Source organism: Scylla paramamosain, chromosome 3 (genome assembly GCF_035594125.1).
Source record: "Scylla paramamosain isolate STU-SP2022 chromosome 3, ASM3559412v1, whole genome shotgun sequence".
NCBI classification, from domain to species: Eukaryota; Metazoa; Arthropoda; class Malacostraca; order Decapoda; family Portunidae; genus Scylla; species Scylla paramamosain.
The window spans coordinates 18,821,948-18,842,500 of NC_087153.1; the positions used below are offsets into that span (position 1 = coordinate 18,821,948).

At 38.4% G+C, this 20,553-nt stretch overlaps 2 protein-coding genes across 3 annotated transcripts in view; one reads left to right on the plus strand and one right to left on the minus strand.

Annotated features, from left to right (window-relative positions):
• The first annotated feature begins 275 nt into the window (after positions 1-275).
• LOC135092315 (uncharacterized) lies at positions 276-17,001 on the plus strand. The gene is made up of 7 exons (XM_063990772.1): positions 276-548; positions 870-1,020; positions 1,573-1,764; positions 2,237-2,354; positions 6,246-6,574; positions 6,881-6,997; positions 10,131-17,001. The coding sequence occupies exons 2-7, from the start codon at positions 877-879 to the stop codon at positions 10,839-10,841; spliced, it is 1,611 nt and encodes a 536-aa protein (XP_063846842.1). The 5' UTR covers positions 276-548; positions 870-876; the 3' UTR covers positions 10,842-17,001.
• A 494-nt stretch (positions 17,002-17,495) lies between these two features.
• The window catches only part of LOC135092343 (uncharacterized), a 9,017-nt gene continuing 5,959 nt past the window's right edge, over positions 17,496-20,553 (minus strand). Inside the window, exons 6-7 of one of the 2 annotated variants that reach the window (XM_063990815.1) lie at positions 19,584-19,620; positions 17,496-18,559 (exon numbers count right to left, since the gene is read on the minus strand). In XM_063990815.1, the coding sequence (XP_063846885.1) occupies positions 18,537-18,559; positions 19,584-19,620 (60 nt within the window). In that variant the 3' untranslated portion in view covers positions 17,496-18,536. The remainder of the gene's footprint in view (positions 18,560-19,583; positions 19,621-20,553) is intronic. The other variant, XM_063990810.1, reaches the window with a different exon arrangement.

Sequence of the window (20,553 nt, forward strand, 5' to 3'; positions counted from 1 at the left end):
GGGATGAGATTATGTAAGTAGTGCTGAGGAAATTGGGGCATGTCAGAATGAAGAAGACAGGAAAGAAATTGATGATGTTGCTGCTGGGACTGTGGAGAGACTAGTGAAACGATGATTGAGGCTGTGCAAGTATTCCTGAAAAAAAAAAAAAAGTGGCGTGCTAGAGGTAGTAAGTAGTAGTGTGGTAGATGTTGTCTGTTGTCCGTTTGGTCGTTTTTTTTTTCTCTCTCTCTCTCTCTCATAGCTGTCGATACAAAGACATGGCTCATGAGTAATCCCGAGACGCCTGTAGCATCAAGATTAAGATCATCAACAACACAAGCTCCTCCTTGTCCTCTTCTCCTCCCTTCAGTTATATTAGTCGAAATTGTGCCGTGGAGTCATTCTTTCTATCCATTTTTTATTTCACACACAAAAATACATCACAATGCCTTATTCTGCGTCGTGGCTGCGCACTCAGAATGGAATGGGAGTGAACAATACAGCTGTTTAAACGTGAACGCTGATGGGAAATTGATCGACGCTCGCTCGCTGGACGGGAATTAATGGTAAGGTTAAATGTTGTGTTGTTCTTGTTGAAGTGGAGGAGAACAGTGGGGTGGAGTGGTGCTAGGGATCATGAGTGGAAAAGAGCAGTGCAGAGGAGTGGTGCTACGGATATCGAGTGGAGGAGAGGGGAGTGGTGCCAGTGACTGAGTGGAGATGAGTGCTTACCTTAGCTGTCTCATTTAAAACATTATCATGATTTTCATAAACAGTATTGTTCACTTTCCAGTTCTAACACATATTTAATTTTAAATGTATTCACTATAGATACTTATATATGTCTGGTGATCTGTTTAATACATTATATGGACATACTTGAACAGGTGTGCAATGGAGCAGGAACAGTCTTGGCCACGGAGCAGACATAGCAGTTGGAGTAATGATGGAAGAGATGGAGGGAGCCCTTCCCCTAGAAGGATGCCTCACAGTGGTTCGCCTTCCCACAAGTTGAGATCCACCAAACCTGTTTGGGATGTAAGCATATATTTTTCCATTTGCTGTATATGTACATGTACAAACCATGATTCTTAAACGTTACATTTACAAGTTTTTCAAGATGGGATTTTAGTATTTGCTCAGATTTACAAATGCAGAATATGTTTTTGTGAATGAAAATTTTACTTTTTCCCACAAAAATATTGGAAATGCATTGGATGGGAAAATATTTAAAATTTCCAGTTGATAGTAGTGATTCTTTGTTCTGGCCATACCAAAGGAGTGCTGTGTTGAAAACAGCAGGCATAAGAGTTGTCTTAGTGTTAGGACTGGTGTGCAGATCTCTTTTAATTCTTTCTTCAGGACTTATTCAAAATGTTTTAGTTTTCTCACTGGTACTGTTTCTCATTTCAGGATGTTTAATGTGCCTCACTCAGTCTTTGCCATCCTTTCTCTCCACAGTAACAGAGTCAGCAGCTTAGCTTTTGTCATCTCTTTATTGATGCTCTTTAGAGAATGAAACTCACACAAAAAAAAGATCACCAATATAAGCATTATTATGAAAGCTATTACAGTCATTATTGTTTTTAGGACACAGTTCAGGACCTGGCTTCAATGCGATTGACCCCAGCTGAGTTGGCACGCAAGCTTGCCTCAAGGCAGTCCACCAACATGATGTTGGCAAGAGCCCAGCTTCTGGAGAGGAGTCGGCGGTCAGGTTCCCAGGGTCCCCTCTCCCTGCCTCCCAACTTGGCCAGCAGGCTTCAAGCTGCCAGACAGCAGGTCAGTAAATTATCTATCCTGTGTTTCTTCATGGATAAATTTGACAAACAAATTCACTAATATTTTGAAAGTGTTTCTGAGAACTAGTAAGAATGCATTTCTTACAGAATATGGAAACCACATTCACATGTCTTGTGGCGCAGTGTAATAATGTTTTCTGTTTCTTTGGCTGCTAGTAAGTCTTCAACAAAATTTTAAGGTGTTGTTTTGGTATACAGGATTGTCTTGTCATTATCACATCACCACCTAACATGTCCAGTGCCTACTAGACCTTCTTTTTAAATATGTCAGAACTTTCTCTGGGAAAGAAAAGGTTTTTCTCTCGCGGTAAAAGAAAAAAAATCTTGGAACTATCTTTTCATGAATATTTTATCTATTGTGTTCTTAATCAAAATGAAGACAGATTTCATTATTTCATTGTTCTCTTTCTCATTGGAGAAAATAATGATGATTTTTACTATTTTGTTTATAGAGTGTGGAATCCATCCTTGCTCAGTCCAGCAACACACTGCTTGCCTCCCAGAAAGTGCGTCAGGTGGAGGCTGCTGCCGAGCAAAGGGAAGAAGAACCAGAACACAACATTCAGTCTGGTAATAACCTATTGTGATGCCTGTCATTTATTTGTGAACTGAACTCTAATTATTTTCCAACTATTATGTGAAGATTCTTTCTTCTTAAGTTCTGCTAGTGTGCTGGCTAGCTGAGCTATATAGAGCCCTCTATCATGTGAAGATAATATATATTATTATGAGTAGTGTCATAGGAGGAAGAAAGAAGGAAATAGAGTGAAAGAGGGAGAAATTGATAGAGAGAGAAGAATAGAGGGTGCATGAAGTCCAACAGTTTATGCTTGCTCCTATGTTTTGTGTAACAGTTATATATCAGTCATCAGTCCCTCATCATCAGTCACTCATCAGTCCCCTCAAGTTTTTGCCCACTTCCCTTTGTCTCCCAGAATTTATTTATTTTTTTATGTAGGAAGGACACTGGCCAAGAGCAACAAAAATCCAATTAAAAAAAATGCCCACTGAAATGCCAGTCCCATAAAAGGGTCAAAGCAGTGGTCAAAAATTGATGAATAAGTGTCTTGAAACCTCCCTCTTGAAGGAATTCAAGTCATAGGAAGGTGGAAATACAGAAGCAGGCAGGGAGTTCCAGAGTTTACCAAAGAAAGGGATCAATGATTGAGAGTACTGGTTAACTCTTGCATTAGAGAGGTGGACAGAATAGGGGTGAGAGAAAGAAGAAAGTCTTGTGCAATGAGGCCGCAGGAGGAGGGGAGGCATGCAGTTAGCAAGATCACAAGAGCAGTTAGCATGAAAATAGCGGTAGAAGACAGCTAGAGATGCATCATTGCGGCGGTGAGAGAGAAGCTGAAGACAGTCAGTTAGAGGAGAGGAGTTGATGAGACGAAAAGCTTTTGATTCTACCCTGTCTAGAAGAGCAGTATGAGTGGAACGCCCCCCCCCCCCCCCCCCCCCGACATGTGAAGCATACTCCATACATGGACGGATAAGGCCCTTGTACAGAGTTAGCAGCTGGGGGGGGGGGTGAGAAAAACTGGCGGAGACGTCTCAGAACGCCTAACTTCATAGAAGCTGATTTAGCTAGAGATGAGATGTGAAGTTTCCAGTTCAGATTATAAGTAAAGGACAGACCAAGGATGTTCAGTGTAGAAGAGGGGGACAGTTGAGTGTCATTGAAGAAGAGGGGATAGTTGTCTGGAAGGTTGTGTCAAGTTGATAGATAGAGGAATTGAGTTTTTGAGGCATTGAACAATACCAAGTTTGCTCTGCCCCAATCAGAAATTTTAGAAATATCAGAAGTCAAGTGTTCTGTGGCTTCCCTGCGTGAAATGTTTACCTCCTGAAGGGTTGGACGTCTTTGAAAAGATGTGGAAAAGTGCAGGGTGGTATCATCAGCGTAGGAGTGGATAGGACAAGAAGTTTGGTTTAGAAGATCATTAATGAATAATAAGAAGAGAGTGGGTGACAGGACAGAACCCTGAGGAACACAACTGTTAATAGATTTAGGAGAAGAACAGTGACCGTCTACCACAGCAGCAATAGAACGGTCAGAAAGGAAACTTGAGATGAAGTTACAGAGAGAAGAAGAGAAGCTGTAGGAGGGTAGTTTGGAAATCAAAGCTTTGTGCCAGACTCTATTAAAAGCTTTTGATATGTCCAAGGCAACAGCAAAAGTTTCACCAAAATCTCTAAAAGAGGATGACCAAGATTCAGTAAGGAAAGCCAGAAGATCACCAGTAGAGCGGCCTTGACGTAACCCATACTGGCGATTAGATAGAAGGTTGTGAAGTGATAGATGTTTAAGAATCTTCCTGTTGAGGATAGATTAAAAACTTTAGATAGGCAGGAAATTAAAGCAACAGGACGGTAATTTAAGGGATCAGAACGGTCATCCTTTTTAGGAACAGGTTGAATGTAGGCAAACTTCCAGCAAGAAGGAAAGGTAGATGTTGACAGACAGAGCTGAAAGAGTTTGACTAGGTAAGGTGCAAGCACGGAGGCACAGTTTCGGAGAACAATAGGAGGGATCCCATCAGGTCCATAAGCCTTCTGAGGGTTTAGGCCAGTAAGGGCATGGAAAACATCATTGCGAAGAATTTTAATAGGTGGCATGAAGTAGTCAGAGGATGGAGGAGAGGGAGGAACAAGCCCAGAATCATCCAAGGTAGAGTTTTTAGCAAAGGTTTGAGCGAAGAGTTCAGCATTAGAAATAGATGTGATAGCAGTGGTGCCATCTGGTTGAAACAGAGGAGGGACAGAAGAAGAAGCAAAGTTATTGGAGATATTTTTGTCTAGATGCCAGAAGTCATGAGGGGAGTTAGATCTTGAAAGGTTTTGACACTTTCTGTTAATGAAGGAGTTTTTGGCTAGTTGGAGAACAGTCTTGGCATGGTTCTGGGCAGAAATATAAAGTGCATGAGATTCTGGTGATGGAAGGCTTAAGTACCTTTTGTGGGCCACCTCTCTATCATGTATAGCACGAGAACAAGCTGTGTTAAACCAAGGTTTAGAAGGTTTAGGACAAGAAAATGAGTGAGGAGTGTACGCCTCCATGCCAGACACTATCACCTTTGTTATTTGCTAAGCACACAAAGACGGGTCTCTGACACGGAAGCAGTAGTCATTCTAAGGAAAATCAGCAAAATACCTCCTCAGGTCCCCCCAACTAACGTAGGCAAAATGCCAGAGGCACCTTTGCTTAGGGGGATCCTGAGAAGGGATTGGAGCAATAGGAGAAGATACAGATATGAGATTGTGATCGAAGGAGTCCAACGGAGAAGAAAGGGTGACAGCATAAGCAGAAGGATTAGAGGTCAGGAAAAGGTCAAGAATGTTGGGTGTATCTCCAAGACGGTCAGGAATGTGAGTATGGTGTTGCATCAATTGCTCTATGTCATGGAGGATAACAAAGTTGTAGGCTAGTTCACCAGGATGGTCAGTGAAGGGAGAGGAAAGCCAAAGCTGGTGGTGAACATTGAAGTCTCCAAGAATGGAGATCTCTGCAAAATGAATGAATGAATGAAATTAATACATAATATAGTGAAAGTGTTGCCCTCCCTTAATAGTAATCAGATCCCATTCAGCCCAAGTAAATAGCCCATAATAATTTTTACAAGGTTGCAGTCTCTTTACAGTGAGCTTGTGTATGGGTGGAGGTGCAGCGCAGGCTGGTTTCCATCTCCCGGTCTTTCCCCTGTTCCATCCCCTCCCCCTTGTCATATGGTTTAACTGATGCTGAGGAGCACACAGGCGAGGCATGTGTCTCCCTTTATCCCAGATGTCAGTTGGGCTTTGTGTTTCATAAGAAGAGGATGTGGGCATCTTGCTGGTGTGACGGAGCTCTGGCACGAGAGTCAGGAGGATATATTTAGAGGGCCATCACTAGTGATTATTACTTGAATGTTAGCAACAGTACAGCCCTGCTGTGCTAGGTAAATAAGCACCAGTCAAGGGCTTGAGTGAGTGCTGTGCCAGATAAAGTGTGGTGGATGATGTAGTCTTACCACCTCCGTCATGCCATTGATTTGTGTCTTGTTCAGAATCTGGGAGTGGTCCTTTGACCATCTCCGAGCCTATCATGTTTATGCCTGCACTAGGTTAGAAGGAGCTAGTCTAGGGAAAGCTGGCTTGAGCCTAGTGACAACTGTGAAGGGAGCTGAATCCTGGGTCATAACAATATATATATATATATATATATATATATATATATATATATATATATATATATATATATATATATATATATATATATATATATATATATATGTTATTTTGTTTGTCTGGCTTTTATTGTGTCTTGATCTTTTCTGTTGTTTTTATCAGCGCTCTTGCTCATATCAAAGCATGTACTATGTGCGAGGGAGTTGATTGAAAATAAATAGATATATCAAGAATATTTGGATGTGGTGAAATCTAAAGAAACTCCCTTCTATTTAATTTGATCTTAATTTCAAGGGAGCATGAGAGAAGTTGTGCCTGAGGACAAGAAAGAAGCAGCACAGCCCAGCCCTCACCCTCAGGAGAGAGATCAGCCAACAGCTGGTGACAGTAGCATCACCAGCACTGGGAAAGCTGGTGATGTGGCAGACAAGGGAAAGACAGCCAACAGTCAGGTCTTGAAGGAAGTATCTGACCACACAGGAAAGGCAGCCAGTCAGTCAGGGTCACCAGGAAAGGCTGTTGAACTGAGACGGTCAGATCTGAAGGCAGCCAAGGATGCTCCAAGACAAATAGACATGAGTGAGATAGCCGCCACACGGACCAGTCTTGACCACACAATAAATGTTAGTATATCTTTATTACATATTAATTTATGCTCATGCTCAATTCACATCTTGTTTTCAGGTATAGAAAACATCTGGTGTAGGAGGTAGTGTGTTGTTGGTGGGGTTGGGTGTGGGACTGCCATGTGTAGGCCTCGTGGCTTCCTGCAGCTTCCCTTGTTTTCTTATGTTCTCATGTTCTTATATAACTTGTTATGATGTGACTAGGGCTGTGTAGTGTGTCAGTGTGGCTGACTGTGGTTAGTGTGTTATAGTGTTGTGATGGTGCTGAACAATTAACTATTAGTTCATGCACACCTCTTACAGATGGTGGTCAACACATGCAGGGAATTGTGGCTGCAGCTAGAAGAGGAACGCCTGACGAGGGAGCATCTCCAACGCCAGCTGCAATTACAAGGGAATGTCATCACCACACTGACTGCTGTGAGTTATAAAAAAAAATTGTTTGGAGAAATGTATTATTTATTCTATTATTAATTGGTTGATCTATTATAAGGCAGTGTCATCACCATACTGACTACTATGAGCTACACTATGAAAAGAATTTATTCCAAGAAATATACAGTTCATTCTGTTATGATTTTTTTTTTTTATATGTAGGAGGGACACTGGCCAAGGGCAACAAAAAATCCAATAAAAAAAAAAAAGCCCACTGAAATGCCAGTCTCATAAGAGGGTCAAAAGCAGTACTCAAAAAAGTGTCTTGAAACCTCCCTCTTGAAAGAATTCAAGTCATAGGAAGGTGGAAATACAGAAGCTGGCAGGGAGTTCCAGAGTTTACCAGAGAAAGGGATGAGTGATTGAGAATACTGGTTAACTCTTACATTAGAGAGATGGACAGAATAGGGGTGAAAGAAAGAAACTCTTGTGCAGTGAGGCCGCAGGAGGAGGAGAGGCATGCAGTTAGCAAGATCAGAAGAGCAGTTAGCATGAAAATTGCGGTAGAAGACAGCTAGAGATGCAACATTGTAGCAATAAGAGAGGCTGAAGACAGTCAGTTAGATGAGAGGAGTTGATGAGACGAAAAGCTTTTGATTCCACCCTTTCTAGAAGAGTGGTATGAGTGGAATTCCCCCAGAAATGTGAAGCATACTCCATACATGGATGGATAAGGCCCTTGTACAGAGTTAGCAGCTGAGGGGGTGAGAAAAACTGGTGGATACATCTCAGAATGCCTAACTTCATAGAAGCTGTTTTAGCTAGAGATGAGATGTGAAGTTTCCAGTTCGGATTATAAGTAAAGGACAGACTGAGGATGTTTGGTGTAGAAAAAGGGGACAGTTGAGTGTCATTGAAGAAGAGGGGATAGTTGTCTTGAAGGTTGTGTTGAGTTGATAGATGGAGGAATTGAGTTTTTGAGGCATTGAACAATACCAAGTTTGCTCTGCTCCATCAGAAATTTTAGAAAGATCAGAAGTCAGGCATTCTGTGGCTTCCCTACATGAAACGTTTACTTCCTGAAGGGTTGGACATCTATGAAAAGACGTGGAAAAGTGTAGGGTGTTATCATCAGCGTAGGAGTGGATAGCACAAGAAGTTTGGTTTAGGTCATTAATGAATAATAAGAAGATAGTGGGTGACAAGACAGAACCCTGAAGAACACCACTGTTAATAGATTTAGGAGAACAGTGACCATCTACCACAGCAGCAATAGAACGGTCTGAAAGGAAACTTGTGATGAAGTTACAGAGAGAAGAATAGAAGCCGTAGGAGGGTAGTTTGGAAATCAAAGCTTTGTGCCAGACTCTATCAAAAGCTTTTGATATATCCAAGGCAACAGCAAACATTTCACCAAAATCTCTAAAAAAGAGAATGACCAAGACTCAGTAAGGAAAGCCAGATCACCAGTAGAGCTGCCTTGATGGAACCCATACTGGTGATCAGATAGAAGGTTGTGAGGTGATAGATGTTTAAGAATCTTCCTGTTGAGGATAGATTAAAAAACTTTAGATAGGCAGGAAATTAAAGCAATAGGACGGTAGTTTTGAGGGATTAGAACAGTCACCCTATTTAGGAACAAGCTGAATGTAGGCAAACTTTCAGCAAGAAGGAAAGGTAGATGTTGACAGACAGAGTTGAAAGAGTTTGACTTGGCAAGGTGCAAGCACGGAGGCACAGTCTTGGAGAACAATATGAGGAACCCCATCAGGTTCATAAGCCTTCCGAGGGTTTAGGCCAGGGAGGGCATGGAAGACATCATTGGGAAGAATTTTAATAGGTAGCATGAAGTAGTCAGAGGTGGAGGAGAGGGAGGAACAAGCCCTGAATCGTCCAAGGTAGGGTTTTTAGCAAAGGTTTGAGTGAAGAGTTCAGCCTTAGAGATAGATGTGATAGCAATGGTGCCATCTGGTTGAAATAAAGGAGGGAAAGAAGTAGAAGCAAAGTTAATGGAGATATTTTTGGCTAGATGCCAGAAGTCATGAGAGGAGTTAGATCTTGAAAGATTTTGACACTTTGTATTAATGAAGGAGTTTTTGGTTAGTTGGAGAACAGACTTGGCGTGGTTCCAACCAGAAATATGAAGTGAATGAGATTCTGGTGATGGAAGGCTTAAGTATCTTTTGTGGGCCACCTCTCTATCTTGTATAGCACAAGAACATGCTGTGTTAAACCAAGATTTGGAAGGTTTAAGTTGAGAAAAAAAAGTGAGGAATGTACGTCTCCATGCCAGACACTATCACCTTTGTTATGCTCTCGGCATGCAAAGATGGAACTCTAACACGGAAGCAGTAGTCATTCCAAGGAAAATCAGCAAAATACCTCCTCAGGTCCCCCCAACCAGCAGAGGCAAAATGACTGAGGCACTTTTGCTTAGGGGGATCCTGAGGAGGGATTGGAGTGATAGGACAAGATACAGATATGAGATTGTGATCGGAGGAGCCCAACAGAGAAGAGAGGGTGACAGCATAAGCAGAAGGATTAGAGGTCAGGAGAAGGTCAAGAATGTTGGGCGTATCTCCAAGACAATCAGGATTATGAGTAGGGTGTTGCACCAGTTGCTGTAGGTCGTGGAGGATAGCAAAGTTGAAGGCTAGCTCACCAGGATGGTCAGTGAAGGGAGAGGAGAACCAGAACTGGTGGTGAACATTGAAGTCTCCAAGAATGGAAATTTCTGCAAATGGGAGAGTCAGAATGTGCTCCACTTTGGAAGTTAAGTAGTCAAAGAATTTCTTATAGTCAGAGGAGTTAGGTGAGAGGTATACAGCACAGATAAATTTACTTTGAGAGTGACTCTGTAGTTGTAGCCAGATGATGGAAAACTCGGAAGATTCAAGAGCGTGGGCACTAGAGCCAGTTAAGTTGTTGCGCACATAAATGCAACATCCAACTTTGGATTGAAAATGAGGATAGAGAAAGTAGGAGGGAACAGAAAAGGAGTTACTGTTAGTTGCCTCACATCTGAGGCAACTGACAGTAGCCCCTTTTCTGTTCCCTCCTACTTAATCTTAATGTTTCTAATGTAAGATTAATTAATGCATGAACACCTGTTGAAAAGGTTGTGGAATGTTTCATACAAGTAGTTGGTATGATTTAAAATATTTGGCAATCTTTACAGGAGCTGCTGCAAATTCAGGATCAGCAAGAAGCCATCCTGCGGGAGGTGAGTGACGCCCGTGCCTCAGGTCTGTGGGGGACGGGGGAGCTAGAGCTTGGGGAGGAGGCAGCTGGGGACTTCATGTTGAGTGGTCACATAGCTCCAGGAAGAGTCCATGCCTCTAGGTCCAGCCACTACCAGCTCCCAGGTCGCCACCCCCAAAGGTCTATATTAAGGGCAACACGCACCATACATGCACCTCACCAACGGCAGCCTCCTCAGTCTGTGGGGAGGACACACCAGACAAACCATGCCACCCTGCCCATGCCCCAACGAGCACCCCACTCTCCACGTCCCCATCAGCCTTCATCACGCACCCACACCCACAACCTACAGATGCATCGGCCATCACCTCCTCCTGAAGCTCCTCTTTCTCCCAGGCCAGAATCAGCTTCCCTCAATAGCTACAAGGCTTCAATATCTCGCCAGATCAGGGATGCACTAGTTAGTGAGCAATCTGTACCTGGAGCCAGGGAGAGGGAGAGGAATTCTTCTGCTATGCCTCTTGGCTATTCTAACATTACTCAAGATGCTTTGCAGAAGGACATGAGGGAGCAGGATGATCCTCAGGCTGTAGTAGTGCCTGCTAATAAAGAGAATCTTCATCTGGTGGGTGGAGATCTGGCCATGGATTCTACTCTGCCAGAGCATCAAGAGAGGATGAAGCAGTAAAAAAAAAAGATTTTGTAATATTGTGCTGTGTTTGGAGGAGCTGTTTCCCTCATGTCCTTGCTGTGGTTGACATATTTGGATCTTTTCAACCATATAAGACATATCAGAGCCATGAGAGGCCAGCCTGTAGTAACTGTACACTTTTTGGGACCATTTTGTTAGGTCTAAATGAGACTCATAAATTTCTTACTAACCATATTATAATCTAGTCAGTACTTGAAGGATCAAGTATCATTGCCTTCATTAAAGTTGGCTGAATGCACATACTTTCTTTTTTCTGGAAATGAAACTTGCCAAGTTCTCTGCCTGAAATATCTATCCAAAGCCTAGAGGCTAAGGTGTTTAGGAGTGGTTGTGGATGTGTGTGTGTGTGTGTGTGTGTGTGTGTGTGTGTGTGTGTGTGTGTGTGTGTGTGTGTGTGTGTGTGTGCGCGCCACTCCCCTTCCTAGGGGTGTTGGCTGGATATGTAGGTACTAACAAAAATATCGCATTCTTCTTCATAAGGTTTGTTGTCTTTTAGAAACAGAATAGAGAACTGTAGTCTGCTTTTTGACTTTGGCAGAAAAATGCACTTGAGCCAAACTTTTGTCCCTCATCTGATTTCAGACTTGCAGCTCATGGTTTGATGATGGTGTCAGCATAGACTTCTCTGAGTTGGTCTCCATGATATAATCTTATGTATTTTCTTTTGTATCTTTGTTCCATTGTCTAATACTTATTTATGTATTTATTTTTTTACACCTGATTATATTTGAAAGAAACAGTCTATTTGTATATCAGGCTAAGACTTCCCTTAAAGGGATTCTGGTTTGGACAAATGCCATTTCTCACTGGAATTAAAAAAAAAGTATTGGGATTATTTAAGATTAATTTTATGGCAAATATCCATATTGTTTCGTTCAGTCTAAACTGGAAATCAGTTCAGTATGTTTTGTATCATCTATCTCTTATGTTATTAATTAAAATAAAAACATACCATATACTTTGCATGAGAGCTTGGCTGTTGAGAAAAGAGAAACTCAGCATGTATCATGAAGGGTAGCTGAAAGCAGTCTGTGATACAGTCTACCTGACAGTGTCCATCAACTCAAGCTCAAGTACATTTTTTTTACCAAAGAAAAAAGCAAATAAGGATTGTACTTTTCAACAGTATTGTATTGTTCTGACCTGGATTTTGCTTCATTATTTGCCACTGTAATAGCAATGATGGTGCTATCATAATTGTAGGCACTCACATCAATGGACTGGCTTAGAGCACTAGCAATATGAAATGTTATTTAGATCATTGATCTTGCTCATCAAAATGCTTTATACAGCCAGGAACACACCATTCTCTTACCACACACTTACACTGCTTCTTAGATTATCTCCTGTGTGACCTTTTCATCTAATAGCAGTCCTCCTTTACTCTGTTTTGAGAAAACAAAAGAAAATTAATGTTATCTTACCACTTCTATATTGTAGCAGCACACTTGTCTGTTCTCAACTCATGACACCAATTGTGCCATCAAGTGACAAGGTGTGATCTGTGTAAACATAGAAATTGCCTTTCAAGAAGATGCCAGTAGTAAATTGGCTATTAAATCCTTGAAAAACTTAAAGAGCAGTTTAACGGAAAAACTGTTATATTTGTGCTCTGCTGAATGAATGGTGGCAACTTGTTTGAGCTGCATTAGACTTGGCCCACAGCTTCTCCATCTTTTGCAGGAAATATAGTCATCACCTTCTTCTGCATCCAATTTTTTTAACTTCACTTGATATAATTGCACCAAAAGACTGCTGATCTGAAGGTCTATTCACAGCTCAAGCTTGTGCATGCCATGGAGCCATTTGCTGACTGTGATTTTGGGCAATGATTACTGCAATTTGTGAATGATGTGCTTATATTGTGGATTTTGGTGTATTTTTAAAAATATTCACAACTTGCCTTTAAAATTTTGCAAATTTTTTTTACCTTAGAGGTTGTTAACTCATAGAAGCTATGCCTGCACTGGTAGATTTTATCATCTGTTAAAGATAAAAGACTAGCTGTAAGCTGAAAAGAATATAAGAAGGATTCATATGATTCTAACATTATATTGTGTTCTGTTTCTGTAGGTTTGTTTATGTTCGAAATGGTTATCTGACTGAAGTAATTTATCACAAAGATCTTATTCTGTCACACACTGTATTTTTCAGTGTTTTCATTGGAGTGCATCCTAAATATCAAGTCTAAGGCTTTAAAGTTTCCCTGTTGCTATAATAACACCAGAATGATGGTTGTGTTGGCTTTTGGCTGTATGAACATTATGCATGCATGCATACACATTTATGAGGAACAGTGTTTGTGGTCTTATGCATCATGGTGCTGTCATGCCACTGTCCTGTCCCGTCACTGTACGAGTAGTGCAAAGTTTGAACCTGCATTATTTTTAGTGAACTTTTTTAACCAAATAGCTTTGCACAGCTCTCCCCAACAGACAGAAAGCATCGAACATGATAACATAACAATAATGATAATGAAGTAGCAATAACTATACATGTATGCATTGCATATTAATTATAAGGGTTCTGACTCAAAGCCTCAAATGTGCCTCATAATTAAATGCATTAAGAATAACCAGGAAGAGACAATCATCTCTCATAATACATGTGTTCAAGTTAGAGTAAGCAGTAGCCTTGGTACAGTGTGGTGTCAGTGGTTTCTTGCCACAGAGTTTTGTTACCATTTCAAATGAAGTGTTGAAAGGTAGGGGAGGGTAACTAGCATGTGCATGTTTGAAAAGTCCCAAACTGGCACTTACTCATGTACGATTAAAGCATTACCCCGAGAACTGATTTTTGCTTAATATGATGTGCTGTAAATGTGATTTTCAGTGCATTGAATGGATATGTATTGAGCAGAGCTTTACATAAGTGCAATGTGTGTATTATATTACAAATATACAACAGTTTGAATGTACAAGTATGCTTCAATACTGTATTGTATTTTTCAGTACTATCCTCTTTCCTCTTAGCACACACTGAAATGCTTCTGACTGTAACTTAACATATGACACCAAAATAATAGTTTCAACAACTGCAAACATCATACTAATAATGAATTACAAAATGACAACATTGCACTACAATATTTATTTTGATGCACTTGTTGTGTCATATATTATAGAAGAGCATTATCAGTATTTAGATTGTATTAATATGAAGGCATTAGGGGTCAGTGGAAATTTTTTGTTAAATAGATGTTGAATAGTTTAATGTACTGTATATTATTACTAGTAAATGAAAAACCCTCACTGCACAGACCATACTGCCAATTTTCACCATGTGTTACTACATTGTACTTTCATCATTTGTCATTGCCATTCACCACTCCTGAAGACACTGAGAGTTATGATAAATATTGAATGCATGTAAACAATAACAGCAAGACACAATAGTAGTACAGCAATACATTTTAAGGAATGGGACAGCAAAGAACATCATCAGTGATGTGTGTCCCTTTTTAATTTTTCATTCATGGCTGCCAGTTCTTGCACATCTTTTAGTGGTTTGAAATGACTAATGCTTTTGGAATCAACTGAATCTTAAATAGCATGGCTTGATGCCAAAAGACAGTATGATGAATAACTGATTTTGTAGACGTAATGCCATGAATTATGTGGTATTTGAGTCCAGTTGCTGTCCTACTTAACTCAATGAGCCAAGTAAGATTACTTCACATATAGCAGAAATCTGCAAATGAATATTGTTTGATGTGGTGTGATGATACTGGAGCATTCAGTCTGGATAACATCCTTTGGACTGTTGGGTGATCAAGCTTTATGAGACAGAACAGAAGCTACAAGCAATTACAGTTCATTATATCTATGATATTTGTAATTTCATATAACATATTTCTAAATTAAAGACAATTTTGGTGAGTAAAATCTTTTTGTTGCATTTCACTTCTGTACCCAATACCATGAAATGCTTATGATTGCTTTTCTAAATTTATTACAACAGGTAAACTTAAAGACATTATATATGAAACCTAGAAGATCTTGTAAAATTACATAATATGCAGTACTTAACTTAGAGTCAATAGGTTATTTCAGAATAAGGCAAATAGAAACTTTTAACAGTGCCATTTTATGAACCTGCATTATGTAGCTCCTGGCACCTTTATTATATCCAGACACCTTTCTTATTTTATCTATCAGTTATTAATAAATAATCAATTTTGTGTGAAATAATAATTAGAATCTTGCTATCATTAAAGCTGTGTCATAACATACTGAGCAAGCACACCTTATCTCTTAAATGCCAATTTCCAGTTGTTGGTTTCAGCTTTGTTTCAGTAACAGTAGCAAAAAGCTTTCAAATATGGGTGTAAGAGTAACACTTGGGTGTCACAAGGAGTAAGTTTGTACAAAGCAATCAAGAAAAACTTTAATGGTACTATACTGCAATCCCTCCAACTGTAAGATGCCATTTAACTTTGAGGCATTCTCGTGGGATCAATAATTCATTATATTTTCCTTGATTTTGATTGACATATGTACTAGTACCTACATTCTTATCAGCAGTATAGACCAAGCAGCTTTTCTTTCACATCTTGTGGTTCGTACTTTCTCTACAAGTATTGATGTATAGGATTTATTTTCTTCCAGAATATATTTTGTCAGGTGGCAGTTGTATGTTTGTGTCAAAGAACACATTGGGAAATAAGAAATAATTATTCAGAATTGCATGATTTCCTTGGAGGAGTAAATTGCCTTGCTGTAGCAATAAAGAAAACTAGGTTATAAGCAATGACATTACTCCCAGCAATATATCTGGAGTTATATCATGAATAAGCCTTTAAAGTAATAGATAACTTCATTCGACATTGTATAAGAGGCTCCCAAATTACCACTCTTGCTTTGGTAATGTTTTACTTTAATGTTGAATTTTTCTCACTTGATACTGCAATGTCTTAAGTTCTGCAGCTGTAGCATGTAATTTATTGTTACCTATATATTTTATCAGAGACACTATCCTACTGACTTTGCTCCCTCCTCTTCAAGTGGCTCTGTTGCACAAGGCTGCTGCACATTCTTACATGTATGCTATTTGCTGTCCTGAAGTTTAAAGAACTTACACCTTCCTTTTGACTTAAACACAGAAAAACAAGTACACTGATTGAATAAATTTTCATCATGCTAAGAGATACAACACTTTTTTTTTCATATGAATTTATTCTTTCTATTTTTTTTTGTGTATATAGGAAATAGATACATTCAAAACCATTCTCAATGTACTGTAGATTATACATGTATGTGTATGTATCTGTAACTTGTGCTCTATTTCCATTGCTGTACACCTCTCATTGTTGTTAAATATGTGCATCTAATAAGCATAATTGAGAAAACCTGAAGCTAAAAAATTAAATACTTTACTGCTGTCATGAAAATTCATTTTTGGTGCAAGGTTAAGCATTTTCAATTAATGCTGGAATTTGAAAGGAGAAGTATATATATATAATAATTTAATTAATCAAAATCATCAGATTCTGGACACATGAAAAGTGTATGGGCACATATGTATGTATGTGCAAACCAAAATTTTATTGCTGAAATTTAGTATGCATTAAAAAAAAATGTTAAGACTGAAGCAATCATGGACCAAGTACACTGTTGTTGTGTCCTTCTTAATGGTGACTGTTGTTGTGTTGGCTTGGTGTCTCTTGGTCTGTGACATGTCTATTGTAGGTTGGGTATGTCCTGTATATTTATAATAACTAAAGATCAGTTTTAGTAGTGCTGTTTTTTTTGTTTAATAAGACTGACCAAGTTAGTGTAAATTCTTATCTTTATAATGCAAAACATCCTCATTATTTTGCATTCAGTTGACTTACAGTTTGTACCTCACTGTAGTGTAAGTTGATGTTTATTGTACTCCTAATCCTATGTAGTGCTTTAAAATTTTGTAGTTTGCCTTGCTGGAATTTTAACTTGTACTTGTGAGTATTGCATATATTTTATACTTTTATGGTACAAAACTGTGTAAGTGTATGAGTTGTGTGAATGTTCATGTTGCTGATTCAGTTCAGGTTAAATGTATGGAACTCTTTATATATATGTATGTATTATTGCTAGGTGAATGTGCAATCATAATGAGGACTCTTTTATTCAATTCTTTAAATAAACATGAAAATGTCTTTTGGCATATTTATTTATTTATTTTTACTGTTTAGGCAAATATAATATTAACCTTTCATATCCTATGCAATGGGGAATGTCTAAGCTTAGTAAAATGGCAGACTAATATTATTGTGCATATTATAATAACCAGGCACCTGTTTGCAAAACTCCTGCATAAAGTGTTAAAAGGTGTAACAAAATAGCAGGGGCCTTGCTGCTTACAGACAACATGTAGTCTGACCAGAACAGATACTTCACCTCATCATTATACAGTATTGCTATATCAGATGTGTACATTATAGTGCCCTTAGAGTCCTCTAGAGTATGATGTCATGCACTGAGATTCTTCAATGTGGATCTTAAGTGGTTTAACCTTTTTGAAGTGTTTTTCCAAATTTTTTTGGAGCAGCACTAGTGGATTTTTTGTCTTTTTTTAGTATCCTTCGCTTCTTGTCTTTACACTTAAAAAAAGCTGTTATGAATAATGGGAGGATGAAAGGAAGCTGCAGAAAACAAGAGAAAACAGTCCTGTTACTGTAATGCATATGATAACATTTTTGATAGCATTTATAAATGTGATTTTTGTGTACATTGTGAGACTCAATCTGACTTCTTTCTTGATGCATCTAGCCAGTCCTGAAAACAGGATAAATGTATGTACACCTACAGACATCATAGACGTCAGATGATTAGATTACTACTATGTACATAATCTAAATAGTACAAAATACACACATGTTCTACACATGAACCTACAGAGATGACACATATGACAATTAGGTGACTGCAAAGGAACTAATACGTAGTTGCATCAGGTTCAAGAAATACATTATAAAAAAAATTGTTATATTTCCATATGAAAGGCATTGGGTAAAGAGTCTTGTTCATGTTCCTCCAGAGAGAGAGAGAGAGAGAGAAACTTATTTGTATTTCTATTATATTTCAGTTACATATATACATTAGTATTCAAAAGGCAATTAGAATAAATATATACAGCTATATAAAAGTTGCAGATCTTTCTTGCTCTATTATTCTTGGTTTTTTAATATGATTTGTTTACTTATACAGGTTTTCAAGTTCATTATTCAGATAAATTACAAAATTGATTATGTATTCACAGAGTAGTATATTTTTTCATCACTGACTAACAAAAAATAATACTAAAAATAATAACAATAATAATAATAATAATAATAATAATAATAATAATAATAATAATAATAATAATAGTAATAATAATAGTAGTAGTAGCAGTATTAGTAGTAGTAGTAGTACTAGTAGTAGTAGTAGTAGTAGTAGTAGTAGTAGTATATAGTAATAAGATCACCTTTGTGTTTCAGTGAAAGAAAGTTTGCATCTTGGCTTAATTTATGACTGAGGAAGTTAACAAATGATTTTCAGACGTACGTTTGCAATGCATGTACATGGACGGGTCAGCTACCAGTGCTGTGTCAGATGAGGCAGCAGTAAAGACCCGTGGCTACAGTGGTGGTGTTAGTGTTACTCCATCTCAAAAGCATCATTGTCCCACACGTAAGTGCCAAAGTTATAGTTAGCCATATTTCCTTTCTTGTACTGCAAAAGAAAAGATATTTAGGCTTGGTGACGTGTTTCCAGTCAAAAAACAAAAAAAATTCACTAGATTTTCTCTTTTCCTCATTTATTGTTAACCGCTACTTGCATCTCACGCAAGAAAAAAAAAACATGATGATGATAATGCTAATAATAATAATAATAATAATAATAATAATAATAATAATAATAATGATAATAGTAACAACACTATTAATGGTAATAACACACACACACACACACACAGACCGATACAGGTAATGAATGCACAAAAAAAGCTCTATTATTGTGGAATGATATGTTGGAAAAAAAAAAAGAGCAAGAAGAGATGACTGAATGACATAAAAGTAGAGCTAGGGAAAATACAGGTATCTGGAATAAAGTAGAAGAGGTGGCAGAGGCCAGCAGGTGTTTATGTAACTGTATCAACTTAAGGACGAGCTGGATCTCAGTTCCCCTTTAAGAATCCATGCCAGTAGCGTATAAATAAAGATAAGAAGCATCATGTAAACTAAGCTTACACAAGTTTATGAGAGAGAGAGAGAGAGAGAGAGCATACCACTGTATTAAGGTCTGTATTCAGAAACGCTGGATCTCTCATCGCGACTGTATTTTCAAAGGCCACAGAGGTAATTAGCTGGGTTCTAAAGAGTGTTTTCTATTGATTATGTAGAAATTCTGTTATTTTCTTTAGAATCATAAAAAAAACTTTAAAATCTGTGTGATTTCAACTAGAAATCTTTGAAAATAATTGAAGTGCAGATAGCAATATTTCAGGATATGGTCCTAAGTGAAATGATGCATATTGAATAATTTCCGAGTCAGCTTGTGATTCATCCCGCGCCAATCACTTACGTACAGTGTTTCCTCGCATATCATCTTTCTTTGTAAAGTATAGTGAAATTTTGATGAAAGGTGAAGGGAAGTCATGGAGTATGCTCTTGATACTTGATACTAAGTCTATAAAGGGCTAAAAAGAATCGTGAAGCTGAAATAAAAGTATTATTCAATATATGCGTTTACTTACACTCATAACTGCCCATAGTTGAAGAGTGAGGACCAACCTGCGGGCAAGAAAGGTTTGCAGTGTGGTAAAGTCATCTCGGCTCATCTGGATGGCTAATTAATAGTTTGCCATTAACTGAAGATTGTAACTAGTGTCATTAAAAATATAATTGACCACGCTATTGAGTACTGATCAAAACTAATGCTGGGATGAATAATTCTATGGACTATTCCCAAGACAGCATTTAATGCTCTGTTCCCATAGTAGTGAGCACTAGAGAATGGCTTTTTTTCCCTCTCTTTATTGTCTCGAAGATGATAACAGTTGGTACAAGAATCCTCCACCCTCTTCTAGGATATGAGATCAATAACCTTCGTGTACTCGTACACTCATATAATGAAGAGTCATCAGCCTGTCACATTCCTTTGCTTGATGGTGTGGTGCTACTGGCATGCTATCTGCTACAGGTAGATTAGATTTGATAAAATGTATCCGTAAACATACTATACGCTATCAGCTCATGTGCTTGTGATCAACAGAAAGAAAGAAAATTTATCAGGTTGTAAAGAAATTACCAGACATCCCAACACGATGCTCACAAGAAAAAAAAAAAAAAATGTATATTCATAATCATATATACAAGATGTGGAAAGTATAGCATCATGGTAACAGAAGAATCAGTTCATCAATTAAACAATTTGTTGGATGCCGGACCTGACAGTTCAGAGTCCCGGAATTCATAATTTTGAGCAGACTTGCCGTATTTTGCTTATTTTCATTTATGGTTTTCAGGTAGATGGTAACCAAATGTACAGGTATACTATTGGGAGCACTCTAATCTTGTATAAGCCTGAATGATGGAAACGTAAAACTGTGCTATTTATTTATTTATTTATTTATTTGTTTATTTTATTCATTATTTATTTTTTTTTTTTACAATGATAGCACCTTTCTATACTGTCAAAATAGTTTACCGATTTTATTTTATTTT